This window comes from Boleophthalmus pectinirostris, unplaced genomic scaffold (assembly GCF_026225935.1).
Source record: "Boleophthalmus pectinirostris isolate CB_2022bp ecotype Guang Dong unplaced genomic scaffold, ASM2622593v1 HiC_scaffold_11, whole genome shotgun sequence".
NCBI lineage: Eukaryota > Metazoa > Chordata > Actinopteri > Gobiiformes > Gobiidae > Boleophthalmus > Boleophthalmus pectinirostris.
Genome location: NW_026570994.1, coordinates 1650118 through 1676104, shown reverse-complemented (window position 1 = coordinate 1676104; position 25987 = coordinate 1650118). Strand labels below are relative to the sequence as shown.

The following is a 25987-nucleotide window of genomic DNA, read 5'->3' as shown; positions in this document are numbered from 1 at the left end:
CATATAACTAAGGGTGCTTATGAAAAAGGACACTCTGTTAGAAAATATTTAAAGTCTTTATTTTGAGAGGGCAAGTTTAGTCATCCTCTTCATCAGTGCTTGGCAGGTCCTGTTGTATTTCTTCCCCCGAGCATCTACACAAGAGCATTTCAATGTTCTTCAAGTTGTGTTTATATTTGTCACACATTTGTAGACTTTTGTGTGGGCTGTGGCAGTGACGTACAGGCCGACCTGGTGTGGGCGGGGCACCGTGAGCAGAACCAGCTGCACAGACAACAGTTAACAGTGATCAGAGTGTTCAACAAGTCACAGTGAATTTATCCTGAGCTCTAGTACTGTCTGATGTGAGTGACTCTAGTAGTGTGTAACATGTGAGTGTGGGCGAGACTTTAACACACCTGAACATAGTGGGCGTCGCCCACGTGCAGCCACAGCGAGGGCAGACCACCGCCAACCTGCAGGCTGATAAAACAACATACATGTTATTCTACATATACAAACACATCAGTGAGACTATGGTTACGTTTTCTTTAACCTCATGATTCAGATTATATAGAGAATAGCTGCTCTAGGAGTGTGTGTCTGACTCACCGGGGGGTAGGGGGAGCCTGGTGTCCACATCTGAAAGACAGTCACAGGGGCTTCCTGTGGGGCAGAGTTCAGGGGCTGTGGGGGGCTACCGCACATATGCTGACCAGCAAGAGGCAAACGTGTTTGTTTTTCATACAGCATTTAAGCGTTCTTTATAATGGACATAAACAGTGTCTTTTGTGAAGGGCTTACCTGGTGAGCACCACCACGCTGCCCACCCACAGGGGGCGCCAGAGAGGAAGCAGAGGGGGGTCCAGGACTGCGGCTCCTAGGCGGCTAACTGACATAAAAAAAGAGTACATTTATGTAGACTAAATTCATGTATGTCATCTTAGATTAAAAAAAAAAAACATACAAAAGACAAAGAAGAGACTGACCTGAAAGCCAGAGCTGTGCACAGGTGAGACAGAGGAGGAGGGTCCAGGGTTGTCCTCTCTCTGGAGCTACAACATCACAAACACAAAGGTCACACACATGTTTCTACAACAACACAACAACCACACTACTGTCTTTACACACACACTACTGTCTTTACACACACACTACTGTCTTTACACACACACACTGCACACTACTGTCTTTACACACACTACTTTACACACACTACTGTCTTTACACACACACTACTGTCTTTTACACACACACTACTGTCTTTACACACACACTACTGTCTTTACACACACTACTGTCTTTACACACACACTACTGTCTTTACACACACACTACTGTCTTTACACACACTACTGTCTTTACACACACACTACTGTCTTTACACACACACTACTGTCTTTACACACACTACTGTCTTTACACACACTACTGTCTTTACACACACACTACTGTCTTTACACACACACTACTGTCTTTTCACACACACTACTGTCTTTACACACACTACTGTCTTTACACACACTACTGTCTTTACACACACACTACTGTCTTTACACACACACTACTGTCTTTACACACACACTACTGTCTTTACACACACTACTGTCTTTACACACACACTACTGTCTTTACACACACACTACTGTCTTTACACACACACTACTGTCTTTACACACACACTACTGTCTTTACACACACTACTGTCTTTACACACACTACTGTCTTTACACACTACTGTCTTTACACACACACTACTGTCTTTACACACACACTACTGTCTTTACACACACACACACTACTGTCTTTACACACACACTACTGTCTTTACACACACACTACTGTCTTTACACACACTACTGTCTTTACACACACACTACTGTCTTTACACACACACTACTGTCTTTACACACACACTACTGTCTTTACAGAGACACTACTGTCTTTACACACACACTACTGTCTTTACAGAGACACTACTGTCTTTACACACACTACTGTCTTTACAGAGACACTGTCTTTCCAACACTGTCCCTAGAGAACAGAGTCGATGTGAGCAGGCCGACCTGTGTGGAAGGGGGAAGAGTGGACCCTCCCAGGACCCCCACACTGGGCTCTCTTAGTGGGTCCCAGGCGTCGGAGACCTCTTCTTCTTCCTGCTGCACTCCTGTCAGACAAAAAAACACACAAATCAACAAGGCAAAATAGATAAAACTGGGCTGCAAAATTAATCTCAGTAAAAATTGAAAAAACGAAAAAGACTGAAATTTAAGATTAAATAAAGTCTTAAAATACACTCTCATATTGTGTAAAAACATGATTTTTAATTATTTATTTATCCATCTATCTGAGATAGATAAGGATTTATATTCAGACGCCTATAGTCAATATTGTCCTGTCAGTTTTATCAAAACACTGCTTTGTACATTCCTCCACCTCGGTCCTAGAACACAGCTCTGCTCCATCCTCCGGGCCGATGTTGTGCCATGAATTCCATGAATGTTCGGAACAGTTTTCCGGAGACACTCGGGCCTCGACTCTGCTCCAGACCGCGCCCCGCGGGGCTCAGGGCAGCTGACACCCGATCACGCTTTGTGGACACCCTGCTCCACAGACTCAGGCTTCTCGCTCTCTCATGTCCAAGATTAGTCCTGGTTTAGTCCTGGTTTAGTTCTGGTTTAGTTCTGGTTTAGTCCTGGTTTAGTTCTGGTTTAGTCCTGGTTTAGTTCTGGTTTAGTCCTAATGTAGTACTGGTTTAGTCCTGGTTTAGTCCTGGTTTAGACTCTGGGAGGCGCTGTATCACCCCACAGCTAAATCTTTTATTCCTTCTGCCATAAAACTTTTAAATGGAAAGTCCATTTGCTCTTGTGTCCCTGATGCACTGAAGTTTGATTGTACGGCGTCTGTTTTTCTTTTTCTTTTATGATTTCTAGATTGTGCTCGACCAGAGATGTGTGAACTGAACTGCCCTTTGGGATTAATAAAGTTGTTGATTGATTGACTAAGATCTGGGCAAAACAACAACATTCAAACCAGTCTCTGAACCTCTGACCCCGGGTCTTTTGAAGGGTAAACCACTGATATGTCTCCATGGAGACGTGGAGTATTGCAGTAAACCAAACTATCTCTATAAAGACAAAATGAGAAAGCTCCCAGGTCAAGTTACAAGTCAGATCTGTGGAGTGACAAGTGTCACATTCATAATGTTATACACACACTTAAAACAGCTCAAACTTATAATAAGTTTCATAGATACATTTAGTGATATCCTGTCTCACTTTCCAGTTAAAAGAATAGCATCTCCATGGAGACAAGCAAGTAGCGGACTCCAATCAGAAAAGTTACATAATGCCCCTTTAAGTAAACTGTAATCAACAATACAATGTACATGTACTTTAAAAATGTTTATTTTTTTCTTATTTTTAAAAAAACAACAGAATTTCAAATCAACCTTCTGTTTATTGACAAATTTCTGTACATTTTTTCAGGGTGGTCTTCTGATCAGCTCCATCTCTGGTTCTTCTCGTCAGTTTCATCAAATCACTTCTGATCAGCTCCTGTTCTTCATCTTCTGGAGACATGGTTCTTCTGGTCAGCTTCATCACGTCACTTCTGAGCAGCTCCTGTTCTTCATCTTCTGGAGACATGGTTCTTCTGGTCAGCTTCATCACGTCACTTCTGAGCAGCTCCTGTTCTTCATCTTCTGGCAGTAGTGGACTGGCAGTTGTTCTGGAAAAACGTCTGTCTGCTGGTGGACCGGTCTTCAATTTCCACCGTGGGGGAAAATTCCAGGGCTGTTTTTAGGTCCCAATCTGCCCCTGTCTTCTGGAGATACAGTTCTTCTAGTCAGCTTCATCAAATCACTTTTGATATGCTCTTGTGCTTCATCTTCTGGAGACACGGTTCTTCTCGTGAGCTTCATCACGTCACTTCTGATCAGCTCCTGTTCGTCATCTTCTGGAGACATGTCTTTTTCTCGTCAGCTTCATTAGATCTCAGGACCACAGGGCTCAGATGGCCCCTCCAAACCAGTCACCATGGGAACAGAAACAGAAACAGAAACAGAGTTAAAGCGTGTGCACATTAACATTCTAAGCTACTATGGAATTATTTCTTACCTCATGTTTGTTTATTATTAGAGTCAAGTGATTTTAATAAGTCAAGATGACTTACAATAAAACACCTAAACCTAGAGAGGAGAAGCTCTCCCATCTCTCAAGTTACAATTCTTAACAGTACTGTAAAAAAATGTACTGCCAAGAATTGTAAGTGCAGAGATGGGAGTGAGTTCACTGACTTTTACAAGAAAACAAAACAAACACCCAATGTAGAGAAGTAGGGAGTGTCCCACTGACTGGTGAGTCAGTGAACAAACCCACATCTCCAGATACAATCATTCAAAACAGTACAAGTCTCCAAAGAGACTGTTTACAAAGACTTTCAGTAAAAGACACATTTGATTGGATTTGAAATGGTACGGTCCAGGCCGTACAACGTGAATCCAACACAACAAGAACAGGAGATATGAGTGAACAAAGCCACACCTCCACACTTTCTCATTATTCTCAGAGTTATTAGAAGGAGATTTGCAGTTGTTGAGGATATGGCCTCACTGCCTTCAAGCTCCGTATAATAGACTTTTTTTGTATAACACAGTTAGTGTTTAGTAGTTGTAATACTAAGTACTATAAAACACACTCTCACCGCTGACCCTCCTATGCCCAGAAAAACACACGTTTACAGTAAATGCAAGGTGTACTATACAGGAATTTCTGATTTCTGATTCAATTGAAATCAATTAGCACCCGAGCACTTTTTCAGTACAAACTAACCTTGTGTATTACATGTATTATAATAAGATAGTTACCAATCACTCACTTCAAATATAGTCAATGATAAAACTTTACATTTTATCATCAAAGTTTTTATGAAATCCTATCTAATAATCCTTGCTTTTTTCCTACTTAAAAACTATAACTCATTTTCACCTCAAACTCAAGGAACAGTAAAAAGTCAAGGTGCACTATGCAGGAATTTCTATCAAACTCTAGTACTCAAATACAATTTAACATAAATTAGATTTTTTTAGTCTTTGAAAAGAGTAAAATGTATTATTATTATTATTATTATTATTTAATTAATATTATTATTATTATTATTATTATTGTTGTTTTGCTTGTTGAAATCCTACATAGTGTTCCCTACTTTTTTGTACTTTTTTTGTTTCTTATATATATATATATATATATATAAATCTGTATAAAAATCAAAAATCTGTATAAATCAAAAAGTATAAGGTGTACTATGCAGGAATTTCTGTAAAACTGCAGTACTCAGATTTGAATTCAGAATAAAAATTACAGTTAATTCAACAAAAAAAGGTTATGTCTTATCACCAATGTTTGTCGTTTTATGAAATCCTACATAGTATTCCTTACCTTCAATCTATTCATTTTAAAAAATCAATCAATCAAGAAATCTATTAATAAATCTATCAATAAATCAATCAATAAATCAATCAGGAAATCAATTAAGAAATCTATCAAGAAATCAACCAAGAAATCAATTGGATGATGGGCGTAGTTGAAGGTGGTAAAAATTGAGCCAAGCTCTGAGTCTCAGAGGCTGAGTTCAGTCCTCGTCCGACTCCGAGTCTTGGAGCAGGTGGTGGTACTGGAACCTGAAGTGTCCAGACGTCCCAAAGGAGGTGGTGGGGCCTGGGTCGGAGGTGGTGGGGCCTGGGTCGGAGGTGATGGGGCCTGGGTGGGAGGAGGAGAGGCACGGTCGCTTGGAGCTAGGGTCGTCCTGTTCTTCATCATCTTCATGCTTCTTCTTATTTGACTCATCTTACCTTCGGGGACGAGGTCCCGGTGGTCGAGGAGGAGGGTGGAGCCGTAGGTCATGGTGAAGTTGAAGTAGTTTCGGTTTGGTGCTTTTCAAACCTTGAAAACAGTGAACAGAGAGTTAGTGAGTGTTGTGACTGAGTTTTAGAACCGCTGATGGGAGAATAAGAGATGAAAACCAAAGTTACTTACAAGTGTCCGCAGAGCGTTCAACAGGTTTTCTCTCAGGTGAGAAGGGAGCAACTGAGCGCGCGCAGCGGCTTATATAGTGCGTCTGTTCTGTTGCTATGGCCCCGGCGCACCACGCCCCTCCTGACCGCGCGTCTTTACGCCTTTGACCTGTCAGTCTAGTCGGAGTACTCAGCTCATTTTAATTCACAAGACACTGAGCTTTATATCACAAAATTAAATCGATTAAACTTTACCGACCCGTATAATGCCCCCGGGGGTTTTTAAAAATATTTCCGCTGAAGAAGAAGAAGAAGAAGAAGAAGAAGAAGAAGAAGTCCCAGATCTGCAGGAAACCACCAAACCAACCAAAACTGCTCTGATTGACGAGCCTCTGTGATCAACACTGATGTTCCTGTTAATACCACGGCTCTCCTCATCTCAAGTGTCATCATGAACTCATCAAATAGAAACATGTAGAACTTTGTACAAACTCACCACATCAGCCCGGAGCAGAAGATGGTCCAGAGGTTCCGTTCTCCATGTGCTGGGTCCAGACGGGGGAGAGTAAGACCAGTGCTTGATGGACTGGGTCCGAGCGGTTCCGTGTCGTCGTCTGCGTGCTGGTTCCGTGCGGGGAAAGAGAGAATGTTCTGTGGACTACAGATCCGGACGGTCTGCTCCGGTCCTCCGCGCTCAAGAACCGCGGCTGGTTCCGAGGTGGAGCAGCATCCGGACAGAAGCGTGAGTCCAGTTTGGTTGGTTTTATGTTGTTCTGAGCGTCCATCCTCCGCGCTCTTGGTTCTTCTCGGGGAAAGTTCTTCTCAGGCCGAGACACCTCACACCACTCCCCGCTCCAGCTCCTCTGAGCCTGGACAGAACCGGAGCTGCTCCCGCTGGGTCAGGACTCTGGTTTGGATCTAGTCCGACTGTATTTCTCACACTAGACTAAAAGCAGGACATTTTTAAAGTTGAATCAGTTGAATAGGCTATTGCCTATTGCCATAAAAAGATTTGGTTAATTAAAAGTCTACGATATAAAAGAAGGAGAACTTGGCACATCAGTTACTTGAGCTGGTGCGTTGGAGGAGACGGAGCCCAAGAAAAAAGAGAAAAATCACACACGTCTTACTTGTAAATTGTGAGATTTATTAGGACAAACTGCGCAACGTTTCGGCACTAGACCTTCGTCAGGTAAACAGAATGAGAGCTCAGGTGGCCATCTTAAATAGCACCCAAGGGTGACAGGTCATAAAGAAATAGTGTACCAAAACCCCCAAATTCACAGAACAAAGACAATCAACATGTAGTGTAATAATAATGATTCTAATAATAATACTAATGAAATATTAATCATAGTACAAAAATCATAGAACAATAATAGAAAAATAAGAAGAATATCTGGATACATATAGTGAAAATATACTGTCTGTATTTGCCTGACGAAGGCCTAGTGCTGAAACATTGCACGGTTTGTCCTAATAAATCTCACAATTTACAAGTAAGACGTGTGCGGGATTTTTCTCCATGTTAATTAAAAGTCTAAAATAACAAATCCTGGTTGCTACGTGAACACAGGGAACGCCGGGGCCTCTCAGTGATCTGTGTGTGCAGAGGTACACACCCCCATTTTTGACTCACTCTGGAGCCACACGTTCACACTTTGGTTCTTGCTCTGATCTTCGTGTGTTACTCTGTTTTGGCCATTGTTGGCAAAATAATTCGGAAATGAGTCTGGAGAACAATCTGGTATTGTGCTGGAGTCGTACAGCGTGAGTCAGCCGATTTGTCAATTACTGCCAAAATGGCGACACCAAGTGCGTGACGAGCCGGTGTGACGTCAGCTCCCGGAGCTCTAGAAACAGCTCTTGAGGTCAAAATAAGACCATCTAAGGCAGGAGTGTTCACACTTTTTCATCATGTGAGCTATTTACAAAATGACCAAGTCAAAATGATCGACCTAATACAAAGCCAAACAAACTGCACTGAAACACTCTGTGCCCCTTTTTTGGACCCTCCCCCACAGTTTGAGAACCTCTTCTTTAAGAGAACTTCCTCTGGCACTTTACACAAAACTGTGAAAAAAGTGAAGGAAGATTTTTAAACCTGTTTTTTAAAGTTCCAAACTGGAGTTACATTCTTTTCTGGTTTTGCAGTGATATTTACCAGCCTCTGCACGTTTACCAAACCAAACACACATCGTGACAAACACAGATGCATTTGTCACTTTTGTTAGACAAACTTCAGCCAAATGTGGCAGTAGGTCTGTTCTGTAGATCCGCTCTATGCTGTAGACCTGCTTTGTGCCAACACTGGAACACAAATTTAGACTGGTTTTTGCTTCACGTTTGGTCTTGCTCTTCTAATCAGCCGCACTGTGGGAGGGGCTTGTGTTCGCTGTACGCAGGAAGGAGCGAGAGCGTGAAAAGGCGAGGGGCGGCGTGCTGACGTGAGGCAGATGGACAGGTAGGATGTTTAGGAAGTTGAACCTGCCCTGTGATGCACGCTGGTACACGAGGGCACACGCTGTCGCAGACGAGCCGTGCATAGGGAGCGTGTGTGTTTGTGATGCGCCGTAGAGTCTCCGCGGGTTTCAAATGAGCGCACAGGCTGCACTGAGACGCCCCACACGCTCCTGCACCCGCTACAAGTTTATTACCAACAGCAGCAGCCGTAATGAAATATGATCACACTTGTTGAGTGTCAGACCTCGAGTGAGAGACAAGACCGAGTCCAAACGCGAGTCCGAGACGAGACACGGCGATCTACCCACATGACCTCGGCGATTGACGTATTGAGCACCCCTGATCTAAGGACATCGAACGATAAAAACTGGATGTAAAATCAGAAAGTGCCAACTTGAGTAGTCTCCCCAAATATTTTTACTCTTAGCTACTTAACCAATTTTTTGGACTTCTACTTTTTACTTAGACTTGAGAAATATTTTTTTGAAGTAACATTACTCTTACTTTAGTACAATTTGTGGCTACATTTGATTTGAGGAGAGAGGCGCTGTAAAACCGTGTAAAACCAGGACAACAGGTGACAACAATGAAATAAACATAAGAGACATTATTTTACCACCAACATGTTTGTATTTATCACTTGAAATAGCTCATAAATAGCAAAAAGTGACAAAAGCTTTATGTTCACAGCAATAAATGAATATGAATATTTTTTATGTTTCTTGCAGCGCTCCTTCAGATATGATTTAGTTTTCCCCATTTCTGTGTCTATCTTTTGAAAATAACAAATCTTTAAGTTATTCTTACTTGAGTAGTAGTTTTTTCAAATATTTTTTACTCTTGAGTAATTTATAGGACTGCTACTTTCTACTTCTTTTTTGAGTATTTTGAAGTATTACTATCAATTTTGGCTACTCTACCAACCTGTGCTTATATGTTAAATAAATGTAAGCTTTTTCTTTGCACTTATTACTTATTTTTGAAGTACAATAACATTTGTACTGAGCTGTATTAGAGGGTCAATCTATTCATTCATCTGTCTAGTCATGGCTGTGGTTACATGCACATTCAAAAACTGATTGAATATTGGAGTTATAAAAATATTGAAATGACATAAGAAGCCAAATCAACTCCTTTCTTTCTGATCACGGTCCCTCTGAAAACAAACATCACATTTTGCTGTTTACATGCCATTTTTGCAGGGTCTAAAAATCAGAGTAGAATCATATTTTGGTGTGTGTGTGTGTGGAGGCATAAAGTAGTTCAAATATTAGAACTGAATGTGGTATTTTCTGTGGCAGTACATTGGTATTGCACAATTATGATTTAACTTTCCCTTGCCTTTGTTTCTGAAGGAAGGAAGAAGAGATGCTGTTTCAGAGAGACGTTTGAAGACATTATAAATTACTGTGGTTGGCAGTTTCTAGGTTTGTAATGACCAAAAATGAATGAGTGTAAACACCCACACAATATGATTCTTTTCTGGTCATAGGTCGTCCACAGTTTTAGGAGCATCTGCTGACACATCTGCTGAATAGAGAGAGACTGGTAGGTCCACAACTCAACTACAAACAAGATCTGTGTGTGAAAATGAAATATATTACATAAAAATAGAAAGCACTAATTATAACGAGTGAGTGACAGGTCTCCCACTCTTTAGCCCTATTCAGACCGTTTTATCTTTTTAATACACTGATACTTAAGATTAAAAACCTATCAATAGTTCATTGATTTAATATAACAAATAGACCCACTTAGAAATTAAAACTCTTTTCTGTTAAATTAAAACAGGCATTAACCATTTCTTTCTTTATTGGTGCAACTGTACAATGGATGCAAGTGTACTGTATGGAAAACACAGCCAACCTAATTGGTTAAAAACACTTTAAAATATACACAGTATATACACATGGACAGACAATTCACATATCCATTTGTTTTCAGTCATTGTTTTCACAAACTATGACTTAATGCTCCTTCTGACAACAATAAAATATGTTCAAGGGAATAAATAATTAAGATCTTCTCTTTTAAGGCCATAGTGATAATGTCACATTACATAGTGTATCACATATGCTGTTACTACACTAAATATAAAACAGAAGTTATAATTACGCCACTTTAATGACAGTGCTTACTTGCGTCTGTCTTAAGGTCAGAATGTTTTGTGTCTTTATCGTTGTAGAGTCATGTTATGTATATGTGCACGCACTGCTAATCTTGGAGTTTACATCTCTACAAACATGTTCTGAAGCTGAAAGAAAGGGCTCACAGAAAACAATGTAATAACATCACTCCCCCTTCAGAGCACTATTACAATACAGTCTGCATGGATCTCGCTAATCAAACAACTGCACATGGCATCAATTGGGTGATGTAGGCTTGCACAGTCTTACAGCTAACCACAAGGAGGGTTTGAACAGAGCCCGGGAGAGATCGCTAACTTACCAAAACATGTATGGAGGACATCTAAAACCTCTTAAGGCACACTTTTGATGAGGGACATTATAACATGGTTATAACATGAACAAAGCTAAAAGGAAAAAAAATAAATAAATAATTCATTGACATAGACCTAAAAATCACTGCTCATTGCTTTGGCTTTGGTTTCACCGGAGTATTTTGACTGTATTTTACCGGTGTGTTCCCATGTGTGACCGCAGACCCTTCGCCTGAATAAAGGCCCTGCCGCAGAGCGAACAGCTGTAAGGTTTCTCCCCTGTGTGTATCTTTCGGTGGTCGCTCAGCTGAGATTTCTGTGAGAAGGCCTTCAGACAGAAGGAACAGCTGTAAGGTTTTTCACCTGTGTGCGTGGTCATGTGGGCTTTGAGATGAGATCTCATCCGAAATCCTTTGTCACAGACTGGACAACTGAGCGGTACTTCTCCTGTATGTGTTACTAAGTGGTACTTCAGTGCTGCAATTTGGGCAAAAGTTTTATTACAGACAGAACAGCTGTGTGGTCTTTCCCCCGAGTGAAGTCTAAAGTGGATTTTTAAATTTCGGTTTGATGCAAATCTCTTTAGACAAATAGAGCATTGGTGTTTCTTCTTCTCTGCTCCTTCGGCTGTTCCTGACATGTCTCCATTGTCGTCACTGGTCTCTGGGGCAGACTTGTATATGGAGAATAGACTGGAGTTTTCTGTAGTGGCTCTGACCTGGACTTGGTTGTAGTGGTCTCCATCAGCCTCTGAACAGCTGAATGGAGCTCTGCAGTCTTCATCATTGTCAAAGAGCTCTGTGTCTCCCTCAGTCCTAATGTCCTCTCCCAGTGTGTCCTCTCTGGGTTCACTTTGTCTTTGTTCAAACAGTGGGGACGCTTCTGTCTTCACATGGACTCCACTGAACTCTGGGACAAGCCTGAAAAATAAATCACAGTGATACTTAATTTAATTATAAAATATGTTAAAGCATTATAAAAAGGTCCTAAATTATGCTGAATTGACTCTTGTGAGCTTTAAACTATGTTTAAATGCTCTGACTTCATCAAAAACATACCCAGAGTTGTATTTTGTTTCATTCACGCATGTTTGAATAACCCTTTTAAAACTCCAAATGCTCTGTTCCACCTTGTGATGCCATGAAACGATACTTTTCAAATTAACACCTATCATCTGTTTGAGAGAAAAACTCTTAATATGTAGAGTTTGTGTGTTAAAGAAATGTGAATGCAGTGTGTCAAATCCCTCAGTCGTCCAGGTAGAATCCAAGGCAAATGGAGAAATTCAAATTATCAACTGGATAAAAGTTTATTTTGGTTAAACTGAAGAAACAGCTTGGATGAGCTGCAGAACATATTCGACCAAAATAAACTTTTGTCCAGTTGACAAATTGAATTTCTCCTTTTGCCATGTGTGAATGAAACAAAATACAACACCAGGTCTGTTTGTGATGGGGAAACAACATTAGAACAGAACAGAAAAATCAGAGTAATATTACACAATGGATTTGATGAATGTCTTCTGTGATGCTTAAATTAGGGTCGCACAATTAATCGTAATCTTTTCGAAATCCCAAAATGAATGGACACAAGTAGCAAAATCACAATTTTTTTTCCAAATACCATAATTTCCTTCACTAATAAAATGTCCAGTTTTATTCTGCATAACAACTGCTAACCCTGTAGTCACATCTGTACAAACATGTTCTGAAATGTGATTCATGGATTAGTTTGTCAATTCATATTTTAGTCTTTTTGTCAATTAATTCTTTGCAAGTTCTTATCTGTATGAAACTTCTTCTCACAGTTTAGAGCCTGCACTGTTCACAATGCAATATTTGTGAGTATTATTTAGTTAGGTGTGTTCCAATAGTTGACACTCACACTTGTAGCTGTTCTTCCTCCTGTTTGACGGTCTGTTCCTCTGGCTCCTCTTTAATCTCATCAGGGACAGTCAGAGTTTTCACTGAGGGAATCTGAACGCCTGTAGGACAGAATGGACAAATAAGAAATGCAGAAATGAAGCAATTCATATGACAAACATCATCATAAAGGAGTAAAGGCAGTACTGGCGGTAGATGAGGGTGTAATCTCATATGAGTGGGGTAATAGTGGCAGTCTGGACACGGACTGTGCTGGTGCCGCTCTGTGCAGCACGACTCTCGGGTTCAGAACCGAGTCCAGGGCCTCCTGTTTCCTCTGGTTCTCCTCTTTGGAGCGGCGCAGTTCCTCTTCATATTCCGCTATCGTCCCTTCAAACAGCGCAAAGATCTCCTCCGCAGCCGCAATCAGCCTCTCGTTCAGCAGATCTCTGAGCCGGTGCATTTTCAACACGCTCACGTTGTTTTTAGCTTTAGCCTCGAGCTAACCGCAGAGAGACGGGCGAGGGGGATGTTGTGCGCATGCGCTAAAAAGACAACCAAAACCGCTGTAACTAAACAAAATACTTTTAATTATTTGTAACTTATAGTGATGGCTTTGTGTCTGTGTCTGATATAAAGAAGACAGTAATGTAGCCTTTAAATAAATCACCTTTTTACTGACAAAACGGCTTTAATGGGGGTTCCAGGTCAGGTCTGTGGAAAGGCTACACGGCTCGCAGTACAGTCAGTGTTGGGGAGTAACAGATTACATGTACCAGAGTTACATAATCAGAGTACAAATTATGAGTGACTGTATTCAGTTACAGTTACTGTTTCAGTGAGTGGTAATTGGATTACAGTTACTTTGTTGAATTAAATGGATTACACGGCGATATTTTCCTGTTTTCACATTTTGGGCTATATCCCTTTTTTTTTTTTTTTCTTTTCTTTTTTTTTCTCGGTAATTCCACTCATTGCCGAAATCTAACCTACATCTCCATGAAGACAACTAAGTTTAATGCCTTAGCGTGGAACATTTTACTAAACCTGGTCTAAACCAGGACTAAACCAGTCTAAACCAGGACTAAACCAGGACTAAACCAGGACTTAACCCAGGTCTAAACCAGGACTAAACCAGGACTAAAACCAGGTCTAAACTAGATCTAAACTCGGTCTAAATTAGGTCTAAACCAGGACTAAACCAGGTCTAAACCAGGACTAAACCAGGACTAAACCAGGTCTAAACCAGGACTAAACCAGGTCTAAACCAGGACTAAACCAGGACTAAACCAGGTCTAAAACAGGACTAAACAGGTCTAAACCAGGTCTAAACCAGGACTAAACCAGGACTAAACCAGGTCTAAACCAGGACTAAACCAGGTCTAAACCAGGACTAAACCAGGACTAAACCACTAAACCAGGTCTAAACCAGGACTAAACCAGGTCTAAACCAGGACTAAACCAGGACTAAACCAGGACTAAACCAGGACTAAACCATGCTTGTGGACGTGTCTCCTCCTCTTCTATCAATAATATTTTTGTATTTGGTTCAGTAAAGTCTGGGCTTTTCATTTTCTTTTAGCAGACAAAACTTATTATGTGAAGAAATCCGAGTCTTTGCTTCTCTACAGCAAATCAAGTAATCCAAAGTATTCAGATTATGTTACTCACTTTAAGTAATTTAATGGATTACATTACAAACTACATTTTGGTGTATGTAATCTGTAATCTGTAGGGGAATACATTTTAAAAGTCACCTTCCCAACACTGAGTACAGATGCATGTTAATAATAAAATAATAATGCATCAGATGTATTTAGCTCTTTCATACAAGGCAATGTAGGTGAGGTGCCTTTCCTACAGACACAGCAACAGTGTTAGTGACGGGCGCTCCACTGTGGCACCTGGAATTCCCAGTGCTCTGTTATATTTGTTAGCCTATATTTATAACATACCAATTTTTTTTTTAAAGAGATGGATTTTTATAATTGCCAAGTTTAATGCCATACTGTGGAACATTCCGGACAAAGCTACAACTTCTCTAGAGGGTTGAATAAATAACTTCTTTTGGGCTACTCATTGTGTTTCATTCTGTTATCTGTCTTTTTATTTATTAAACTAGATAGTCATGTGAGCAGGTATCTGGGCTCTAGGTACAAATCATCTTGGTGGGCCCACACTCGTTGTCTAATGAACAATGTATATTCAAAGACTTTGTGAGGGGCCCCTCCTTGCACTTTGCCCTGGGGAAACAGTATCCTTTACCCGCCCAAGTCAACGCCCCTGTCGAGTCTATTCCTTAGTATCCAAATCGATTTTGAAATGTTAGTATCATGACAGCACAAGTCAGAGGCATAAAGCAGTTCCAGTATTATTATGAAATTATTGTGTTTCCTGTAGCAGTGGATCGTTCTTCAAAATGTGTTGTTGTGATAGACCTCATTGAATGAAGGTAGACTTGGGTAACTTTTGGCTTTACACAATTTGTAACTTCATTTTGTTTTTGTTTCAGGAGGAAGGCAGAAGAGATGCCGTCTTTTCTTCCAGACTTACTGTAGCTGACAGTTTAAGGTTTGTAATTACCAAAAGTCCATTAGCATAAAACCCACACTGTATTAAACATATGTCTGAGTGTTCTTTTTTTGGTTATAGAAGGTTGTCTACAGTTTGAAAAGCATTTGTTGACACTTCTGCTGAGTAGAGAGAGCCTGGTAAGTCCACAACTCGACTTGGGTTCAATAATATATCACACTTATTAAAATGAAGTACATTGTAGTACAGTACAATGTCATGTAAAACAATGCCATGTTAGTCAATAGTTTAAATGTAGAGAAATGTGGCATGCACACTTTACACATGAAACAAGATCTGTGTGAGAAAATTTTATGAAAAATAAAACCAAACAGCAGTAGTTGTAACAGGTCTCCTACTCTATATTAACATAAGATAAGATATTTCAGATTGAAACCTAGAAGAAAAAAGTTCATAACCATGGTTCAATACAACAAATAGACCCACTTAGAAACAGCCCGGCAGTTCTGTTTGAATGGCTTGAATGTCACTATGTGCTGTGGTCTCCATTGGTGCGCAGTAACGTCCCACACCTCGCGCTTCACATGCTCCATGATTTGCCTGTACTGGGATACTATTTTGCCAGTCATCAAGCACATTACAAGTGGCACCACTTGTACTTGCCATGGTCTCGGGAAACTTTTGAATGTGCCAACAATGTAAACATCTTGACACCTCCTGAGCTTAGAAAAATTTTCATCACTACAAAAAAAAAATAAATAAAAAATACTCCCCATCCATTGTCCTAATGAGACAGAAATCTCGATCCACACCATGTTTCCACTCATTCATTTTCAATGATAAAATCGTCCACATTATTAGGAATCAGAGGAAAAAGTGATGCTCGTTTTCTGTTCAGTCTGGAACGAACATTGCTAAATTCAGGTATCTGGTCAGGATCTGTATCAGCGACGACTTCATTATATACTCTTTTAAGGGATTTTGAAGGGTCAGCCACAAGCTTCTCTACCATCTTTTGTTTTACGGCACTGGACCTAATGACATCCGTGTCATCTGGATGATTGTGATTTGGCACTGGTTGGCCTAGAATCCGGATCTCTGGGTTTTGCTCCTCGAGGTCAAATGCGTTTGTTTTCACATAAGCATTGCAAACCTTTCGCCAACAACGCCAGTAGATTTTGTCCGGTTTGACTTTATTTTTCTGATATCTGTGGCCTTCATGTACCAAAATCTTCCCTCCGCGATTGCCTGGCTGTATGAATGCAAATGGTGAGGACTCTTCTGGCTTCACATCGACACCACTGTAGTCTGGGACAAAGCTGAAAAATAAATCATAACTTTATTTTATTATAAAATTTACACATACTAAAGCAATATTAAGCAACACATTTAGTAATGTCTTCTGCGATTCTTAAAGAAGACATCGTGCTTGTGTCTACATTATTTGTGTCATAATCTTTGACACCTGTGGAACAATTTGTTATAATTTGGACATTTTAAATGTCCAAATATGGATCTAAAACAGCTTCTTAAAACAAACAAGTTAGCTGACTTCTGTATTAGAAAACTGAGCTGACATCGCCCTAAACGTCATCACAAGGAGCAGCGCAGCTATCAGCACCTCTGATGGATGCTGCACATCACACTAGTGAGCTGCAGATTTTTTTTTTCCATTTTTACCACAATGACTGCGTAATGCTGACGAATCCTATTTGTATCACTAAGAATATTAAATTGGGGTGTGAGTGTGTGTAGAGCAGTGGACTCATGTCAGTGGCAGGAGTTGATAAAATGGGGTTTTGAAAATTAGTCGATTTTGCACAATAGGTCTGCTTTAAATTAGCGCTGCACTGTTAATCTAATCGAAGTTGCAAATTGAATGAACGCAAGTAGCAAAATCACAAAGGCTGCAGTTCTCCAAGTACCATAATTTCCTTCACAAGCAACAAAATATACTTTCTTATTCTGGATAAACTACTGCTAACCCCATCATTTAAATCTGCAAGTATTTTCAACAGGTACATTTTTAAATATAAAAAAATATTAGTTTCTATTGAACTTTTTCAAATGTCATGTATGCATAAATCTGTGTTTTTACATTAATATGAAGCATTTATAATTTTTTTTTTTTATGTACATTACTTAGCTACGTCCTTAAAAAATCATGTGGTGCGACCAAGAACAACCTTAACATTGTTTTATTTTCTAAAATGCTTGGGATTTTAGTCTAAATTGTGAGTAATATGAAGTGTATAGAAACAAACTGTTGGCATTTCTTTTGATTTTTAATGCATATTGATATTTTCTTTTGACGTTCAATGAGTCACCTGCGTGCGTTTAATTAACATAGTACTTTTTGCTGTTAATTGCATAAAATAAAAAAAAATCCCTAAAGAATACCATTCACCCGAGTATTATTAAAATTTCAGCCATAGAATTGAAATACCATATTTTTGTTTTAAGAAAATTACTGCTATTATTGGTCACACCATATAACGCATGATCACACCAAATGACGGGAAAACCTCATATTGGTCAAACAAATAACAATAAATTAGTAACAAATAAACTGCATGAAAAATGTATAATTACATACAAATTTATTACAGTTTAATACCCAGTGAAGATGAAAATTATCATTTTTTTCCCCGTTTCATTTCTACAACATTGTCATTTTTTCCTCACATTTAATTTTCATTGTCACTTGCAGTCACTTTAACAACCATAACACTTATGAACTTCACATTTGTGGCCTTTGTTGATATTCGTAAACAGATTTAATAAAAATAATAATAATTTCAGTTAAACAAGTGAAGGCAAGTGAAGACAAACTTTCATTTTTTTCCATTGCATTTCTACTTTTCTCATTAACAGTGCTTTCATTTTCATGACATGTCTATCATAATTTTTTTAACTCACAAACAGCTTAAGTTAACTTTGACGGATGTCTTTTAAAAAAACATTTATAAACAGATTTTATTTCCACTTTTCCTTTACACAACATTCTTATTTTTAAAAATGACAGTAACCTTGTGAACTTCACTTGTGAATTCATGGCCTAAGGAGAGCTGGTGAAATAGTGTCCATAGATGGCCGGGTGAGGTTTAATACCAGGTTTGCCATCTTTTTTCTGTTCCTGTAAGCCTTGGATGCAGCCTTCCATTTCTCTCTCTGCTTCTTTTTCTCTTCTTCTTGCAGCTCACTTGATTTAACATAAGGACTCTTTCCTTGTTGCTTTTTTCTCTGGTAGCTGAAACAGTTAGTACTGTATTATAAATCTATGGCATAGTCTCTTGTGTATAGTGCTGATGAAATGCATGTCCTACTCTGAACAGAGATAGTACGTATTACTATTGAAAATATTTCCTTTTCCACGTTTCAGAACAAACCTTTCTCTTCTCCTGGCAAGGTACTTTGCTCTTGCTGCAGGGTCAGAATTGACACGCTCCCTGTAGCGGGCAGTCTTTGACAGTGGCATCTGAGAAAAATAGATTTAAATATAGTTAAAAATATATACATATAGTCACATATGTTTATATATTTTCTCATTATACTGTATAAATATGAATTACAACTCATTGTTCCTGAAATACTAAAAAAGAAAAAAAAAGGCAAAGTCTTAAAATAAATCATTATTAATTGAAAATAACTTCAAAAGCAAAAAAAAAATTAACTCTGCAATGTATATGAGTAATGGAAAGTATCCTACAATGGTCGCACCACATGATATTGGATGCAACAAATGACGTTTTTTTATTTAGATTCAGTCAAAATTTACAGGCAAAGCAGTAGGTACTGTACAAAACTAACTTGTTTCTCACAAAGGGTCACCTTCAACTACATTATCAAAATATACATGTGTAAATCAAACTTCATTATTGTTACTGATTTCATTCACATGACATCCAAATGTGGCAACTGCATCCCAGTACTTAAAAACATGACTTCTTAAAATGAATGAAAGAGGGTTACAAACCTGCTTGCTGATTCCATGTGTCCTTTGCCAACTGGTCAATGATGCAACTTCCGCTCTTTCAGTCGAATTCAAAATAAAAGTCATAGTTATTTCTTGATAGTCGCACCACATGATAATTGAAACACGCTCGGACAATATTTGTTTGTATATTATGGGGGAAATACCTATTCAAGAAAGCGGAAATTTCATGTGAGACTACAAAACACCTCAGAAAATATTTCCAAAAAGAAAGAAAATAAATTTGATTAGATTTAGAGTCATTTTAAAGAAGTTTAAAAATCAGCAGTTAAGGGCGGACGGTTGCACCACATGACATTTTAACACTTAAGTACAAAAAACATGCATAATAACTAATGATTTCTTAAAAAATTATTTGGTTCCATGGAGGTCAGAGGTACTACAGATATGTGGTGAATTATTATGAAATTTCAACCTTTTTAACCGAAGAAATTGCAATAGATGCATCATGAATTTTGGACTTCCGCTCATTTTTTTTTCAGAAAAAATGAGCATCAAACCATCATGTTTGTTTTCCCAGTGGGATGTGTTTATTGACAAAGTCGATCTTTTCAAGTCTTTTGAACATATCACTTTTGTTTCTGGTTCTAATATTGTCATATTTTAGTTTTGGGATTCGGACGTTGTTAATTGCGTAATTGTTGGATCCTAACAGTGGAAAACGGCTCAAGAAATTTGTTTGCGAACTCCATAAATGCAAAAGGGAATCAGATCTGTGTGAATCTATGTGAAACCTCTGTTCAGACTGTTTCCCGTCCCAGCGGAATTGAAAAATAGTGAAAGGTAAAGTCAGGAAGGACCAAAAAAGGAAACCTTTGACTGCCTAAATCATCCAGAGTTTGCATTTTGTATGTAGAGCGCTCAACCTCGGTTATGAATTTAAAAAGTCAATGCCAAAGTGAAAGTCACCAACTGTTCACCAAGAAACACCTTCTACTACAAAGTGACCAAGACATGATGTTGTTGTAAAACCACAAGAACAAGAAAGTGCAGCTCAGTCTGTTTGTCTTCTGCACCTCTCGCTTAACAAACAGGATTTTGTTTTGTTGTCGCTCCATATACAAAATGTTCATTGCAAACTCGGGATGATTTCTTAGGCAGTCAAAGGTTTCCTTCTCGTCCTTCCTGTGGATCAATTCTGCCCATCGCCTTCACCTTTCACTATTTTTTCAATTCTGTTGGGAAGAGAAACAGTTTGAATGGAGGTTTCACATAGATTAACACAGATCTGATTCCCTTTTGCATTTATGGAGTTCGCAAACTTCCGAAGCCCATTTCCCGAGCCGTTAGGATCCAACAACCACACAATTACCATGTCCAAATCCCAAAACTAAAATATGACAATATCAGAACCAGAAACAAAAGTGATATGGTTCAAAAGACTTGAAAAGATCGACTTTGTCAATAGGCACATCCCACTGGGAAAACAAACATGGAGGTTTGATGCTCACTTTTTCAGAAAATCCTTCCCCGTGTGCATTGTGCAGTGACTGGAAGTCTGAAATTCCATGATGCATGTATTGGACAGAAAATTTAGGCGTCATGTCATTGACCTGCATACATGTTCGGAAATGTGATTCTTGTTTTAGTGAACTAAATGTGAACTCTGTACAGAGTCCTATTATTAAATTATAGATTGTAAATCTAATCACAATTCTTGCCAAATTAAATATTTTCTCCATGTTTTTCAGCCCCATCTACACGTGTCATCTACACTCCTGCACTGTTCACAATGCAATATTATATTTAGTTAGGTGTGTTCCAGTAGTTGACACTCACACTTGCAGCTGCTCTTCCTCCTGTTTGACGATCAGTTCCTCTGGCTCCTCTTTAATCTCATCAGGGACAGTCAGAACTTTCACTGAGGGAATTTCAACGCCTGTAGTACAGAATGGACAAATCAGAAATGCAGAAATGAAGCAATTCATTTGACAAACGTTAGTATAGACGAGTAAAGGCAGTACTCGAGGTAGATGAGGGTGTAATCTCATATGAGATAAAATCAGGCAGACTGGACACGGACTGTGCTGATGTCGCTCTGTGCAGCACGACTCTCGGACTCAGAACCGAGTCCAAAATCTCCTGTTTCCTCTGGTTCTCCTCTTTGGAGCGGCGCAGTTCCTCTTCATATTCCGCTATCGTCCCTTCAAACAGCGCAAAGATCTCCTCCGCAGCCGCAATCAGCAGCTCGTTCAGCAGGTCTCTGAGCCGGTGCATTTTAGACATGCTCACGCTGGTTTGAGCTAAAGCTTCGAGCTAAACGCAGAGAGACGGGAGAGGAGGATTCTCATAGAAATATAATCAAACATGAAGATGAATCCAAGATGGCACCACAGTATTGTTTTCAGTGGACTGTGCTCATTGGCTCACGGGACTCCCAAAAAATGTTCACTTCCTCAGTGCGGTGCAATGTCGCCACCAACTGATGAGGAGGGCGAACTGAAATGTGATTTACTAATCTACAGTAATGTACTATATGACATGATATGATGTGATACAATACAAAATAAAATAGAATAAAAACAGTGATCAAATAATAACTAAAGCAAAAATAATGAATCAAATCCTGTTCATCAAATTAATATCCCTAACAAACTTAAATAAATCGTAGAAACTATTCCTTGGGTGCTGCTGCAATACTTCTGTTGTGGAAAAAAATATGTATCTCTTGATGATAAATAATTAATCCATTTACGAAGTCTGATGAGTTTTTGGAATATAGACCTAGGTTTATTCTTGTTACAGCAGATATGGACAGGGCCTAGTCCTGCCCTGGCCAGAAGTATGTCCCTACTCCATTTGAGTCTCTCCCCAAGCATCTGCCCCAGAGCATCTGAGTTCTGAGTATTTATACAGAAACACACGTTACATACATATCAAAGCAGAGTGACTTTGGTTTCAGAGGCTGGTGCAAAATGAACATACAGTTGAGGACAGGTAAGACAGCAAAAGGTCTTCCTGAAGGAGGAGACAGTTGTGTCCGATGAACCTTTACACATGTTAATGACTGCTCTGGTCTCAGGTAGAAATCACATTCATTTACACAAAGACAGATTGAGGGAAATCTTTCCACAATGTACATTTCTATCACAGTTCTAGTCAGATTTCATTTTAAGGTCCTTGATCCCTTTCTTTTTTATATTTCTTTCCCCTGTGTATGTGCTAGATTATAATTTGCTATTTGCTTGTGGTGGTAGATCTCATAGAGTGAAGATATACTTCAAAGTCAGGGTGACTTTTGGCTTTACACAATTTGTAGCTTCATTTTGTTTTTGTTTCAGGAGGAAGGCAGAAGAGATGCCGTCTTTTCTTCCAGACTTACTGTAGTTGACAATTTAAGGTTTGTAATTACCAAAAGTCCATTAGCATAAAACCCACACTGTATTAAACATATGTCTGAGTGTTCTTTTTTTGGTTATAGAAGGTTGTCTACAGTTTGAAAAGCATTTGTTGACACTTCTGCTGGGTATAGAGAGCCTGGTAAGTCCACAACTCGACTTGGGTTCAATAATATATCACACTTATTAAAATGAAGTACATTGTAGTACAGTACAATGTCATGTAAAACAATGCCATGTTAGTCAATAGTTTAAATGTAGAGAAATGTGGTATACACATTTTACACATAAAACAAGATGTGTGTGAAAATTTTATGAAAAATAAAAACAAATAGCAGTAGTTGTAACAGGTCTCCCACTCATTTCAACCTGTTCCATCTATGTAGTACCCAAATATTTAAGATTAAAAACCTAGAACCAAAAGTTCAGAACCATGGTTCAATACAACAAATAGACCCACTTAGAAACTGTAAACTCAAAACAAGCATCGTCCATTTTTGAACACTTTCTTTATTGATGGAACTGTACAGTTTTGAATGGAAAACAGGCTCCACCAACCTAATATTGATTAGAAAAGTTGAAAATAAACAATGAACAGACAATTCACATAAGAGTTCATTTTCAGCCAAACTATGACCTAATGTTCATTCTGACAGCATTTAAATATGTTCAAGGGAAAAAGAGCTTCTCTTTTAAGGCCATAGTGATAATGTCACATTAAATAGTCTATCACACATGCTGCTACTACAACAAATATAGATACAGAATACAGAAGTTATAATTACACCACTTTAATGACAGTGCTCAGTTGCGTCTGTCTTAAGGTCAGAATGTTTTGTGTCTTTATCGTTGTAGAGTCATGTTATGTATATGTGCACACACCGCTAATCCTGGAGTTTACATCTCTACAAACATGTTCTGAAGCTGAAAGAGGGGCTATTTTTACTTCTCTGGGGTATTATCTGCTAACACATACTGTATTTAGATGACCATGTTACCTTTTATTGTTTTGAAAATCTTACTTGTTGAAAATAGTGTGCTCTCCACGCTAAGTCACCCCGCTTCAGAGCACTATCACAACACAATCAGCGTTCATCCCACTAATGAAACTACTGCACATCTTATCAGGTTTGTCAAGTTGTTGTGTAGAGTTTTGTATTATGTTTTAGTTGATTTATGGACAGTTGTCATGTGTGGGCGATGTAGGCTTGGGGGTGGAATATTGGACAGAATCTTACAGCGAACCGTAAGGAGGGTTTGAATAGAGCCCGGGAAAGATCATTCAATTCTTGAAACATGCATGGATGACATCTAAAACATCTTTAGACATGCTTTTGATGAGGGAACAATGTTATAACATGGTAACACAGAAAAATGATTTCACAAAATACCCCCTCTTTAAGAATAATTCAATGATGTCATCAGAGAACGGCGCTTGTTGCTTTATCCCTGCTGTTTTTTTACCGGTGCGTTGCCATGTGTGACCGCAGACCCTCCGACCGAAGAAAGGTCCTGTCACAGAGCGAACAGCTGAATGGTTTCTCCCCTGTGTGTATTTTCCTGTGTATTGTCAGATGACTCTTCTGTGAAAAAGACTTCAGACAGAAGGAACAGCTGTAAGGTTTTTCACCTGTGTGCGTGGTCATGTGGGCTTTAAGATGAGAGCTTATCCGAAATCCTTTGTCACAGACCGGACAACTGAGCGGTACTTCTCCTGTATGTGTTACTAAGTGGTACTTCAGTGCTGCAATTTGGGCAAAAGTTTTACTACAGAAGGAACAGCTGTGTGGTCTTTCCCCCGAGTGAAGTCTAAAGTGGATTTTTAAATTTCGGTTTCTCGCAAATCTCTTTAGACAAATAGAGCATTGGTGTTTCTTCCTCTCTGCTCCTTCGGCTGTTCCTGACATGTCTCCATTGTCGTCACTGGTCTCTGGGGCAGACTTGTATATGGGGAATAGACTGGAGTTTTCTGTAGTGGCTCTGACCTGGACTTGGTTGTAGTGGTCTCCATTAGCCTCTGAACAGCTGAATGGAGCTCTCCAGGCTTCATCATTGTCAAAGAGCTCTGTGTCTCCCTCAGTCCTAATGTCCTCTCCCAGTGTGTCCTCTCTGGGTTCACTTTGTCTTTGTTCAAACGGTGAGGACACTTCTGTCTTCACATGGACTCCACTGAACTCTGGGACAAGCCTGAAAAATAAATCACAACTTTATTTGATTATAAAATATTCATATATTAAAGCAATCTTAAGCAACACATTTAGTAATGTTTTCTGCAATGCTTAAAGAAGACATCGTGCTTGTGTCTACATTATTTCTGTGTCATAATCTTTGACACCTGTGGAACAATTTGTTATAATTTGGACATTTTAAATGTCCAAATATGGATCTAATGTGACTTCTTAATAGAAAGAAGTCTGCTACTTCCGCATTAGAAAACTGAGCTGACGTCGCCCTAAATGAGTTGAATTGAATGAAGACAATTAGCAAAATCACAAAGGCTGCAATTTTCCAAGTACCATCATTTTCTTCACAAACAACAAAATATACTTTCTTATTCTGCATAAACTACTGCTAACCCCATAGTTTAAATCTGTGTAAACATGTTTGGAAATGAGATTCTTGTATTAGTGAACTCTGAACAGAATCCTATTATCAAAATATAAATTGTAAATCTAATCACAGTCGCAATACTTGTCAGAAAAAATCTCAATTAGATATTTTCCCCAAATTGTTCATCCCCATCTCAAGTGTCCAAGTGTCTCTGTGGGCTCTAATCTGTATGAAATCTGCTTATCACGGTTTAATATTATTTAGTTAGGTGTGTTCCAATAGTTGACACTCACACTTGTAGCTGTTCTTCCTCCTGTTTGACGGTCTGTTCCTCTGGCTCCTCTTTAATCTCATCAGGGACAGTCAGAGTTTTCACTGAGGGAATCTGAACGCCTGTAGGACAGAATGGACAAATAAGAAATGCAGAAATGAAGCAATTCATATGACAAACATCATCATAAAGGAGTAAAGGCAGTACTGGCGGTAGATGAGGGTGTAATCTCATATGAGTGGGGTAATAGTGGCAGTCTGGACACGGACTGTGCTGGTGCCGCTCTGTGCAGCACGACTTTCGGGTTCAGAACCGAGTCCAGGGCCTCCTGTTTCCTCTGGTTCTCCTCTTTGAAGCGGCGCAGTTCCTCTTCATATTCCGCTATCGTCCCTTCAAACAGCGCAAAGATCTCCTCCGCAGCCGCAATCAGCCTCTCGTTCAGCAGATCTCTGAGCCGGTGCATTTTGTACATGCTCACGTTGTTTTTAGCTTTAGCTTCGAGCTAACCGCAGAGAGACGGGCGAGGGGGATGTTGTGCGCATGCG

The 25987-nt window shown here is 39.3% G+C and overlaps 3 protein-coding genes and 1 long non-coding RNA gene across 7 annotated transcripts; all 4 read right to left on the bottom strand.

Annotated features, from left to right (window-relative positions):
- Positions 1–437: 437 nt before the first annotated feature.
- On the bottom strand, positions 438–875 carry LOC129411636 (uncharacterized). Its single transcript, XR_008633398.1, has 3 exons — positions 784–875; positions 592–690; positions 438–462 (listed from the first exon to the last, which is right to left on the bottom strand). It is a non-coding gene; the product is annotated as an uncharacterized LOC129411636 (long non-coding RNA).
- A 9402-nt stretch (positions 876–10277) lies between these two features.
- On the bottom strand, positions 10278–13288 carry LOC110161368 (zinc finger protein 892-like). Its single transcript, XM_020926102.2, has 3 exons — positions 12965–13288; positions 12780–12879; positions 10278–11815 (listed from the first exon to the last, which is right to left on the bottom strand). Exons 1-3 carry the CDS (start codon positions 13218–13220, stop codon positions 11089–11091), a joined length of 1083 nt encoding a protein of 360 aa, XP_020781761.2. The 5' UTR covers positions 13221–13288; the 3' UTR covers positions 10278–11088.
- Positions 13289–14903: 1615 nt separating this feature from the next.
- LOC110161373 (uncharacterized) lies at positions 14904–21624 on the bottom strand. Of its 4 annotated transcripts, XM_055164727.1 has the most exons (6): positions 21248–21624; positions 21063–21162; positions 19266–19320; positions 18679–18767; positions 18319–18539; positions 16470–16608 (listed from the first exon to the last, which is right to left on the bottom strand). In XM_055164727.1, the coding sequence occupies exons 1-5, from the start codon at positions 21507–21509 to the stop codon at positions 18341–18343; spliced, it is 705 nt and encodes a 234-aa protein (XP_055020702.1). In that variant the 5' UTR covers positions 21510–21624; the 3' UTR covers positions 16470–16608; positions 18319–18340. The 4 variants fall into 4 exon arrangements, with proteins under 4 accessions (XP_020781767.1, XP_055020695.1, XP_055020702.1 ...); XM_020926108.2 differs by lacking the exon at positions 18319–18539 and having other exon boundaries at positions 14904–16608; XM_055164722.1 differs by lacking the exon at positions 16470–16608 and having other exon boundaries at positions 16631–18539.
- A 1487-nt stretch (positions 21625–23111) lies between these two features.
- LOC110161369 (zinc finger protein 771-like) lies at positions 23112–25987 on the bottom strand. Its single transcript, XM_020926103.2, has 3 exons — positions 25650–25987; positions 25465–25564; positions 23112–24808 (listed from the first exon to the last, which is right to left on the bottom strand). Exons 1-3 carry the CDS (start codon positions 25912–25914, stop codon positions 24082–24084), a joined length of 1092 nt encoding a protein of 363 aa, XP_020781762.2. The 5' UTR covers positions 25915–25987; the 3' UTR covers positions 23112–24081.